At 33.7% G+C, this 12,013-nt stretch overlaps 1 protein-coding gene across 21 annotated transcripts in view; it reads left to right on the top strand.

Moving 5' to 3' along the window:
* The window catches only part of BAZ2B (bromodomain adjacent to zinc finger domain 2B), a 323,345-nt gene that overhangs the window by 210,390 nt on the left and 100,942 nt on the right, over positions 1-12,013 (top strand). For 13 of the 21 annotated variants that reach the window (XR_005719073.1, XM_040229153.1, XM_040229156.1 and 10 more), the window contains 5 exons: positions 1,830-2,030; positions 2,348-2,743; positions 8,156-8,759; positions 10,318-10,611; positions 11,789-11,849. Coding sequence is in view for 20 of the 21 variants with exons in the window: in XM_040229153.1 (XP_040085087.1) it covers positions 1,830-2,030; positions 2,348-2,743; positions 8,156-8,759; positions 10,318-10,611; positions 11,789-11,849 (1,556 nt within the window). In the remaining variant the exon portion in view is untranslated. The remainder of the gene's footprint in view (positions 1-1,829; positions 2,031-2,347; positions 2,744-8,155; positions 8,760-10,317; positions 10,612-11,788; positions 11,850-12,013) is intronic. The other 8 variants (XM_040229170.1, XM_040229166.1, XM_040229174.1 and 5 more) reach the window with 1 other exon arrangement.

Genomic DNA, 12,013 nt, shown 5'->3' with positions numbered 1-12,013 from the left:
TCAAACCCAAGTCTCCTGCATTGTTAGAAGGATTCTTTAGCACTGCATCACCTAGGAAGCCCAAACATACTTAAGAGATTCACAACAGATTTTGGTTGCAAAGAAGGAGCTGTTTCTCTGCCCCCAAAATGGCAGGCTTAACATTACTCTATTAGTATTATTTCCCTTTAATCTCTGCTTTGGTCTTTCTCATCCTGTGATTTCCCTTATTTCAAATCCCTTTCTGCTTTACTGTAAGGGAAAGAGGTTAGGGAATGATGAGACTATTAGCTTATTGAAGAGTATACCTGTGCTGCTGCTGCTGCTGCTGCTAAGTCGTTTCAGTCGTGTCTGACTTTGTTTGACCCCATAGACGGCAGCTCACCAGGCTCCCCCGTCCCTGCGATTCTCCAGGCAAGAACACTGGAATGGGTTGCCATTTCCTTCTCCAATGCATGAAAGTGAAAAGTGAAAGTGAAGTCCCTCAGTCGTGTCCGACTCTTAGCAACCCCATGGACTGCAGCCTACCAGGCTCCTCCGCCCATGGGATTTTCCAGGCAAGAGGACCAGTGGGCTGCCATTACCTTCTCCTATGCTACTTTGGCGCAATTAACACAGTATCATGGCAAGCAGAATATAACAGGAGTGACTCTCTTCACACATGTATTTTATATGATTTAAATAAAATTTCAGAAGACACAAAGGAAAATATATGTTTGCCATCTGCAACTATGGCTTCAAAACCTGGCCTTCTCTTGTAGAGGTGTATTATTATCTTTTATTCCCAAACCCCATAGTTATGAAAGGCTTCATTTCTTCTAAAGCCATAACTTGTGTAATTCATTGCTTTGTAATTCATTTTATCTACCAGCAAACACTAGAAATGTTCTGAAGTAACTTTGTAGTCAGTCTTGTTGCTTTGTTGTTTTGACATTTCTCCCTTTTAGTCTTCCTATTGGCAGAATTTTAACTTTTTCATTATTGTATAGTTATTTAGTTATAGTTTATATCATTATTTTTCTTCTTTTTATCCACTACCATTATCTGTCCTTTAAAAAGAAAACTTTCCTTTTATATGACCTCAGGTCCCTTTTCAGCTTTGAATTTTCTTTGTCCTGTAGAGTCTTAAATGTTCCAGAAATTAATCTCTCTCTTTATCATATTTTTCTGTCTTTTCTGATGTGGAAATATACAAAACTTAAATTCCTTGACACTTAACTAAAGCCATTTAAGCCTTTTTCTGCCTATTTTATCTTCTCTACAATATGTTTTACTGTATGGAATTATTTGCTTTTAAAATAATTATCTGTCTAGTCTATCACCACCAGCACCACTGGGATGTAAGTTTTCTGAAGGCAGAGACTCTGTCATAGACTTTATTGTAGTCAAGCACCTAGAAAGGTGTGTTTGGCTACTGATTCACTGTCTACACAAAGAAAGATTAAAGCTAAATGTAGAACTCAATGTACATATCTGGAACTGTTGTTTTCTTTATCATAACTGGAATTATATTTTTATAAATTGCTTTTTTAATCTGTCATACATTTTGAAGCATGGCAGTCATATGAGAGTGTATATGTATATATATATATATACTATATTGTATACTGTTTTCAATATTCTATACATGACAGATGTTATACTTTTTTTACTGGAGATTCCTGTCGGATAAGTTAATGTGATCAGTTTTTTGAATAATTACCTTTAAAACATGTGGCTTTTTACTTTTTTCTAGAATGATACTTTGAGATTGAAAATATCATTTAAGAATTAAAAGAGCATACCTCTTACTGAAACTTGAATTTTTTCCAAAAAGAAAAATCTTGTTAAAAAATCTTGTCTTTATCCAGAAGCCAAGGAAGAAAGCTATGGAAAGTTCTAGCAACAGTGATAGTGATTCAGGCACATCATCAGACACGTCAAGTGAAGGTATTAGTAGCAGTGATTCGGATGACCTGGAGGAAGATGAAGAAGAAGATCAAAGTATTGAAGAAAGTGAAGATGATGATTCTGATTCAGAGACTGAAGCACAGCAGAAAAGTAACAACCAGGTAGGTATAAATCATTTCATTGGGTAGTATCTGCACATTATTCATATTTAGGAATTAACTGGCTTATCTTAACTCTCAAAGTCTATATAGTTTAAAGTTTATCATTGCCTTTAGTTCTTCATTTTGCACAAGAATAAAAAGGAGATAGAGAAACATTTTTAAAGGGACGTTTTGTGAATTTTTTAGTGAGCTTTATATATTTATCAATCGTTAGAAACACTTTTTTAAGGTACCCTTTTTCGCCTCCATGGTTTACTGCTTGATGTTCTTTGTTTTAACAGATGTTAAATAAGTTGCCTTTTAATTTGTATTGCCAGGTGCTATTACATGGTGTTTCAGACCCAAAAGCAGAAGGACAGAAAGCAACTGAAAAAGCCCAGGAAAAAAGAATTCACCAGCCATTACCTCTTCTGTCTGAATCCCAGACTCACTCATCATTCCAATCCCAGCAGAAGCAGCCTCAGGTTTTGTCACAGCAGCTTCCATTTATTTTCCAAAGCTCTCAGGCAAAGGAGGAATCTGTGAACAAACATACAAGTGTAATACAGTCTACGGGATTGGTGTCCAATGTGAAACCTTTATCTTTGGTAAATCAAGCCAAAAAGGAAACTTACATGAAACTCATAGTTCCTTCTCCTGATGTACTTAAAGCAGGGAATAAAAATACCTCTGAAGAATCTAGTTCTTTGACCAGTGAATTGCGTTCCAAACGGGTGAGTTAAAAATAATTTATAGAAGAATTTTTTTATTAGACAAAGAGCTCTTATATAGTCTTACAATGTTTAAGTTTAAACTGAATTCTACTCTTAAATTTATACTTTCTCAGTCACCACGAATAGAATATTCACACCAGAAAACTAAATTTCTGTGATTTTATATTTACCTACACACCTGTTTAATATACTTTTATAAACACAATCTTGTCATCTTTCCCTAGGCTTAGTAATTTATCAGTAAGAGGATAAATATATTTGCATTGGACACTTCACAGTTACTTTTGTTTAGAATCAGTTTCTTTTTTTCCTAATATTAGTATATTCTTTTTTAAAGAAATGAACTCTTGAATAATTAATTTACCTCTATAGTCCTGTAATTTATCAATTTTAAGCAAAAAAATCCTTTCTAAGAATTGCTTTCCTTTACCATTCTTAATGAATTATACAAAACACAAAATATTTTGAGTAAATTTACTGATACAAACACCAGAACCACTCACCAGAAAACTTATTTCGTATTTATTTTCTTGCTGTTAATTTTATATTATTGTATAGTCTACAATCATATGTTCAGAAGAATTCTAGTAATTAAGTGACCAGTGTTTTTTAATCTTGAACTCACAAGACTGGAGAAAAAATATTCTGTTTGAACACAGTCGCCTGACTTTTATTTATAAAAACAATCATTAGGCAATCCTAATCATTGGGAAAGACTTACTGTTTTGCCAACCATTCATTATTTTAAGTGCTGCATATGTATTTAGTTATTGGATAACGACATCTGTAAATGCCGCTAATAATATCGTGTACATGTACATAATTCATGTGATCAGATTGAGATTCTTATGACTTAACTCACCCAAGATCACATGCTAGTTGGTGATGGAGCTGGAATTCAAACTTAGACTCTATAACACTAGAGTCCTTGTTCTTAATCACTATGATATGCTGCCTTTCTTTCTCAAAAAAAAAAAAAAAATCACAAATGTCCTTGTCCATTGACTCTTTATTTTTTAAATTAATTTTTATTGGAGTATATAGTTGATTTATAATGCTGTGTTAATTTCTGCTGTACAGCAAAGTAAATCAGCTACACATATACATATATCTCCTCTTTTTTGGATTTCCTTCCCATTTAGGTTACCACAGAGTTCATAAAGTTCCCTGTGCTATATAGTAGGTTCTCATTAGTTATCCAGAGAAGGCAATGGCAACCCACTCCAGTACCCTTGCCTGGAGAATCCCATGGATGGAGGAGCCTGGTTGGCTGCAGTCCATGGGGTCACTGGGAGTTGAACATGACTGAGTGACTTCATTTTCACTTTCACTCATTGGAGAAGAAAATGGCAACCCACTCCAGTGTTCTTGGCTGGAGAATCCCAGGGACGGGGGAGCCTGGTGGGCTCCCTGGTAGGGACGGGGGACTCTCTGGGGTCACACAGAGTTGGACCCGACTGAAACGACTTAGCAGCAGCAGCAACAGCAGCATTACTTATCTATTTTATACATAGTAATGTATATGTGTCCATCCCAATCTCCCAGTTCATCCCACCTGCCCTCCCCCCATGGTATCCATATGTTTTTTACAGTGAAGAATTTGACGTGGGAGTGAAAGTCGCTCAGTCCTGTCTGACTCTTTGCGACCCCATGGACTATACAGTCCATGGAATTCTCCAGGCCAGAATACTGGAGTGGGTTTACCAGCTGAGCCACAAGAGAACCCCAGGAGTACCGGAGTGGGTAACGTATCCCTTCTCCAGCGGATCTTCCCAACCCAGGAATCAAACCAGGGTCTCCTGCATTGCAGGTGGATTCTTTACCCAACTAAGCTATCAGGGAAGAATTTAAGAACAAGGTCAAAGAAAAGTGAGGAAATCAGAAGTCTTTTGAGAATCTAAATGAGTAGTTCTAAAGCCTAAGTGTCCATTAAAATCACCTGGAAAACTTTTAAAAAGAACTAACCATTTCAGAGTAATTTAAAGTCAGAATCTTTTGTGTTGAGATTAAGATATTGCACGTCTAAAAAGCATCCCACGTGATTCAGAGGTGCAACCGAATTTGAGAACCACTAATCTGAAAGGAATGATGAGTGATATCATAATACCACACATAGGACAACTTGTAATGGACCAGTCAATTGTTAGGAGTTATTGGCATCATATTATTGACTCTCTTTGAAAAGCTAAGCAAGTTAAAAATTACTTTGCATTGGTTACTTTAATTTTTTCATGAATGTATATTCCACTTTAAGATAAATAAATTTACAGAGCCACATCAGTAGTTACTTGCATTTTGAAAGTTTTCTTAATTTTTTAAGAGTTTTTTAAATTCCTATTTGAAGATTTTTATGTGACATCTATTATAAAGCCATTTATTAAACATTTGCTTTATCAATGTAACCAAGCTAGGCTTTCTACCCATGTGATCTTATCTAATCCTTACAAAATTTTGTGAGGTAAAGAAACTAAGGCTTAGAGAGGTTAAGTCACTTTTCAACATCATATAACAAGTTACGAGAAGACAGATTTTTAAACCAAGATCATTCTGATTTCAAAGCCCATGATAAAGGTGAAATAACTTGGTGTTTCTGAAATAATATGGTAGTTAGTGGGAAATATTTTATGTGACTGCACATTCACCCTAGATTCAACTGTGAATGACTTTATCTATTCATTGGTATCTAGAATTGAGTTAAGGGCTTACCAGGTGGCACTAGTGGTAAAGAACCTGCCTGGCAATCCAGGAGACATAAGAAACATGGGTTCAATCTCTGGGTCAGGAAGATCCCCTGGAGAAGGGCATGGCAAGCCACTCCAGTATTCTTGCCTATAGAATGCCATGGACAGAGTCTGGCAACCTATAGTCCATAGGGTCACAAAGAGTCAGACATGACTGAAGCGACTTAGCAGGTGGCAGGCAGGCATTGAGTTAAAGGGTATTTTTATAAATACTTCTCTTACATCAGCTTTCATTCTTTATGTGACAGTCTAATATATTTAGAATTTTGCTTGATTTCTTATGACAGTTTCCATTATTTCACTCTTCCTTCTATGTATCTGCTTTCCGCACTAGTTGATGATTTTCTTCAGTGTTAATTATTGGATCCTTCCAAACCTTATACTGTAGACATTTAATTTAAGTCAGTATACGTTAATTGTAATAAAGACCAGGAGTTTTGCCTAGAAGATTTTTTATGGTCTCCAGAGAGTCAGGTAAAGACTAAGGGAGCAAGAGCTTCGAGGTAGGACAAAGCTTTGCACCTCTCTCTTCTCATACTCCGATCGCTCAAGGGTATATTGAAGTAGCAAGACTTTTGCTACCATACAGATCTCATTTTTCTCCCCTCCTACTTAATGTCACACCCCTAATATCAAAAAGGATAGCACATTTGCTGTAAAAGCATAACTGATGCTAGTCTTGGGATAAAATACAGTCATTCTGGGTTATTTTAGAACACCTTCAGATGTCAATATTTGATAAATAATTCTTCAGAGTTATAGAATGAGAAGCAACTTCAGAAAATTAAAATATGAAACATAAAAGTAAAGGGAAAGGTTTTGATTTTATGACTCTTGATCCTATATATTTGGAAGGAATATTAACTGCCTATTAAAAATACTAACTGCCTATTAGAATACAAAATGACTGTGACAAAATTTTGTTCCAAGGAATGAAAAGACACTAAATTTTTCTGCTGAAAATTTAAATCAGTATATATATAAAATATGAAGTATTGAGTACATTATATATATATATTCATATACTATGCAATATTTATGTTTCATATAAATATTAAGTAAAATTAAGTATATTAAAATATTTTATGTAAAAGTTTGCTATAAAATTCTTTTTAAAAAGATAAACCATTATATAATACAATATTCCATATTTTATTCACTGAATAAAGACCAATTAAGCCCTTTCTCTTTGTGAAGCATTGCCTTATGTACAAACACTATATTTCAGTCTTTGTTTACAAAAAGTTAACTTAATTTTCTAAACAAATACCATTAAGATAAGTTAAATAAGATAAAAAAGTTTATATGGGAATTGCTTACTGCTTATTAGTACTGGTACTTTAAAATATTTAATAAGTCATTCTGTGTGGCATTCCATCTCCATTTATATTTATGAAATAACCCACCACAAATCTTTGCTGACTTGCGTATTAAGAGTCCAGGTCCAGTGCTGAGAATACTGTTGATTTTAATTTCAAGGCAATCGTTTTCATTGCAGAATTTTACCTTTCAAAATTTAACTTCTATTTCTGTCAACTTCGGATATTTTAATCATTCTACTTCAGTTTTCTTTTTTATATTTTAGTTATAATTATGCAAGTTTAATGAAATTCATATGATGTTATTCTTTTCATGAAGATCCTGATAGTCAAATAAGTTTTTGTTGCTATTTACAGATGTAAATTTTATGGTTTATTGGTTTACAAATGAATTTTTCCTGAAAAAGTGTAATTTTTTCTAAACTGTTTTCTATGTTCTTTCCAATGCTAATGTGCTAAAGACACTACAAAGTAGATTCCACGGAACATTAAGCCAGCCTTTCTACTAACTTCAAATCATGGTTACTGTAGAAAACTACAGGATAGGCTATAAGTGGGGACATAAAAGAGCTCAAGGATAGGAGAGATGAGTGCTTTAGGCTGGGACAAATATAGGAAGCATCTTGAGTCAGATTTTGAATAATGAACAGGATTTCATTAGCTTGAAATATATTAGAGGAAGATATTTTAGGCAAAGAAAATGGTTATAACAAACTGTAGAGGCGGTAAAAGTACTGTATGCCATGCAGCGGGCATAGCCAAAAGTCCAGTTGAACTACAGAGGTTTGTTAGTGTCTACTTGAAAAGTAATTTGAATATCAGATATAAGTGTTTAAGGTTTATAAAGTTGGCAGTGGAGGAAGAGGCACTGAAGGTTTTGACCAAAGAGCTAATATAAAATGTAGCTTATTTTATGAGAAAATTGCCCTTGGCATATGCATATATTGGGAGTTGGGTCGGAAGAAGTGATAGTATGTCTTAAATTTGAGCAGTATTTCAATGAAAGAATTCAAAACACATAGTATTAATGTGGCTGACTTGAAAAAAATGAAAGTAAAGATTTTTTAAGGTTTCAAGTTTGGGTCATTGAGAAAAATGGGAACTACAGTAATCAGAGGGGAGAGCAGTAAGGAAACACATATTTTGAAGAGGAAAGACTTACTAAATTTTTAAATATGTCTAGCCAAGGTTTAGCAATCAACTAGTCATCACTTCTACTACGTTTATATCACTTAAATATCATGATTTAAATTTGTATATGATTAGTTGTTGTCAGATACAGAAAGCAAATAAAGGTAGTCTTTATTCTTATGATACATTATTATTTTGTATTCTACTTTATGTTTCAACAGGAACAATATAAACAGACATTCCCAGCTCAGTTAAAGAAACAGGAGTCATCCAAGAGCCTGAAGAAGGTTATTGCAGCTTTGTCAAACCCAAAACCAACCTCTAGTTCACCAGCACATCCAAAACAAACATTAGAAAACAGCAACCCTAATCCATTCTTGACAAATGCACTTTTAGGTAATCACCAACCAAATGGAGTTATTCAAAGTGTCATTCAAGAAGCTCCCCTGGCACTTACTACCAAAACTAAAATGCAGAGTAAGATTAGTGAAAACATTGCTACTGCAAGTAGCACCCCTTTTTCCTCACCTGTAAATCTGAGTACAAGTGGAAGAAGAACCCCTGGCAATCAGACAACTGTCATACCCTCTCCCTCTCCCATACTGCATAGTCAGGGGAAGGAAAAAGCAGTTAGCAACAATGTAAACACAGTGAAAACACAGCCTCACTCTCATCCTGCAAAATCTCTAGTGGAACAGTTTAGAGGAACAGATTCAGACATTCTTAGTAGCAAAGATTCTGAAGATTCGAATGAGGATGAAGAGGAAGATGAGGACGAAGATGAGGAAGATGAGGAAGATGACGACTCTGATGACAGCCAATCAGGTTGTTTTCTATTCTTAAGTTTAAAGTGTTTCTCTAAATGCCATGTGAACCAAAACATTTTAAAGAGGTTCTTCAGATCCACAGATTTGAAATTGCTATCGTTCAGTTTCATGCAGCTCTGTGCCTTTCTGTAGTGAGTGGTAAAGGAAAGGAATAATTGAGATTGAAAATCCTAAATTAAGTTCTCAGCTTGTTCATTTAATACTAAACAAATAACTTTAAAATGATAGTAAGTAATTCATGAATTAAGAACATGAGGAACTTGCTTAATTTTCATTTAATTCATGACCACTCATTTGTCCTTTCTTTTTCATCTCTTCTGCTACTTGTTAAATTGTGTCACTGGATATTTTGAAGAAAGGCAAAATTTTACTCATTCAGAAAATACCCCAAAGCCTAAATCTCTATGAATAATTCTTAGCAACACAGAATTTATTTAATAACATATAGAGTACCCTGATTTTATTTATTTTCTTTTTAATTTCTTGTTTTATTTCCCTTTAACTCTCTTTCTTGTTCCACAGAAGATTGAAAATATAAAATATAAGATAGTTTAAAATTTAAATACAAAGATGAGATACATATTATAAAAGTTTTTGAATTTGTTCCTGGTCAGCCACGAATCCAATTTTAAATTTTCTATCTACCAATATAAGTAGGAAAATATAATCAATTATACAATTTTAAAAATGACTATAAGGTAAAAACAACCTACTTGCTCAGGGTAAGAACAACTTTTCCTAATAATATATTTTCCTAGGGTTTCCATAAACACAACTTTGCATAATACATAGTATTAATAGCTTTCAAAGGTAACTTTTATAATGAACTTTGATATGGGTAGCTAGTACTACACAAAACACAATTCCATAGAAGCTGTTGTTCTGGGAACCATTAAAATACAGGCCTAGTATCATTTGTGTGATTAGGTTTTACATATCTATAGGAATAGATGCAAATTTATAGGACTACATTGCTAGCACAAACTTAAATTATTAAATCATTAAATTATTCCCCACAGTTTTTTCTGTAATACTATCTTTTGTGAAGCCTGAGAAGCTTGACGAGTAGAATTAACTGCAGCCCCAAAGCCAAATATCTCTCCACCAAAATTGTTTTCTTTTGCCTCGAAACCCAGAAGAATGAATGATGATAATTCCAGAGTTCTCTTCCTCATACTGAACCTTGTGTACTTCTCAGATTATTGAAATCTATTGATTTAAATAATAAAATTCTGTTTCCTCTATACTTTAGTTTCTTTATTAAATTGAAAATAATTTTGAAAACTCATCATGTGAATAGTGTCATGTGAGAAGAACTGTTTTATGATTTGAGTAAAACAGTTACTTTAATGAAGAATTTTAAGCATTTATGGCCTACATACCTTGTGCTCAAATAGCTTTTAAGACAGTAATTTTTACATTTACTCTTCAGGAAAGTTGCTCATTTGAGTTCTCAGTCACAAATGCTGATTCCTGAACTATTCCATTTAGATACAAACTGCAAACTGTTGGTGATTATCTAGTTATAATATACAAATGCTTCTTTTACTTCCCAGAATCAGATAGTAATTCAGAATCAGATACAGAAGGATCAGAAGAAGATGATGATGATGATAAAGACCAAGATGAATCAGATAGTGATACTGAAGGAGAGAAAACTTCAATGAAACTGAATAAAACAGCTTCCTCTGTCAAAAGCCCTTCCATCAGTCTCACAGCTCACTCAACACCTCGTAACCTCCACATAGCAAAAGCCCCAGGCTCTGCTCCTGCTGCCTTATGTTCTGAATCCCAGTCACCTGCTTTTCTTGGCACACCTTCTTCCACACTTACTTCAAGTCCACACTCTGGTACCTACACTTTATTTTTATTATTGTGAAGTAGAAATCAAACCATAACAAGAATTCTTATTTATACAGTGTTCTGGGGATGATCTCATTGGAATCAAGGGCTAGATTTTAGGCTAAGAAAGGTCAGCGTGTATTTTCAAAGGATATGACTCACTACCATTTTTTTTTCTCTGTGCTTCCAATTTAAGAACCTGATTGATGGCAGCTCTTGAGTTTAAATATTTTCCTGTTTTTATGTTCAGTTTATACTTCTAGAATTTAGAATTTGACTGACAGTTGGACTTTTTTTTTTTGGTAATTTACAAAAATGAGCTCACTTTTATTTTTAAGATACAATTGCATGTCTGCCCAACACATAGCCGATATCATTTGTATTAGTGAGTAGTAGTAGTATTTTATTAACATGCCATATCTTTTTTCCTGTTTGATCTTTTATAAACTATTAGAGGTCTTCTTTAAAAGGTCTTGCATTTTTACTCTCAAATTTCTATTCTCAATTGAATAACTAAAAAAATATAGGCGTGTATTGTAAAATAATATATTGTTTTACACATGTCACTCTTTTCTTGAAAATTTCTAATTTTGTTTTCATTTGCCATGAACCAATATGATATCCAGTTTATTTAAGATGTATCCATTTGTATTGGTGAAGCTTGATCTTTGTCATGAAAAATTTTCCATATAATTATAATCCTATTCTTTGTAGTTTAATTAAAGTGCTTTTGACTATGGATTTATATGGCTATAGAAGTTATATTATTTTTAAATGTATGATCCAACTGTTGAAATTTTTCAACATCTTAAAACTCATATTTTCAAAGAAAACAACTGTACATAGTTTCCCGAAACCTCTATCTGCTATTTTCCTCCTACTTCTATTTAGCCATTTCCTTAATAACAAGATGAGAGGAAAGCTTTACCTTTTTACTTTCATCGTCTTTTCATTAGAGAGAAATAAATACTAGCTATTATGTCATGCAGACCAAAGGGGGGGGGGAACCCCTCTTTGTACAGTGTGTTTTGTTGAAAATAATCTAAAAATAATGTACAAACTGCAGAAAAACACTAAATAATTCAAGTCATTAAGACAATATTCAAAGAAAAGTTTCAAAACTATCAAAAATTTTTCATGTGTATAAACTAATCTTTTATGTTAACTGGTTGAATTTTCTTGAAGGCACTTCCAAAAGGAGAAGAGTAACAGATGAACGTGAACTGCATATTCCTTTGGAATATGGGTATGCAAAATAAGATTTATCTTTATGCTTTTGCCCCACATATTTATGCATGTTTTGATTTCTCATTCTCTACTGTTATTAACAGAAGTGAATATACTGCACAGTATTTATTAAAGCAGAAGAGCAAAGCTGATATATCTGAGATTGATATATCAGAAAACTAA

The sequence above is a fragment of the Oryx dammah genome, unplaced genomic scaffold (genome assembly GCF_014754425.2).
Source record: "Oryx dammah isolate SB20612 unplaced genomic scaffold, SCBI_Odam_1.1 HiC_scaffold_27, whole genome shotgun sequence".
Classification (NCBI taxonomy): Eukaryota; Metazoa; Chordata; class Mammalia; order Artiodactyla; family Bovidae; genus Oryx; species Oryx dammah.
Note: the sequence above shows the minus strand (reverse complement) of the source record. Positions and strands in the feature narration are given on the sequence as shown.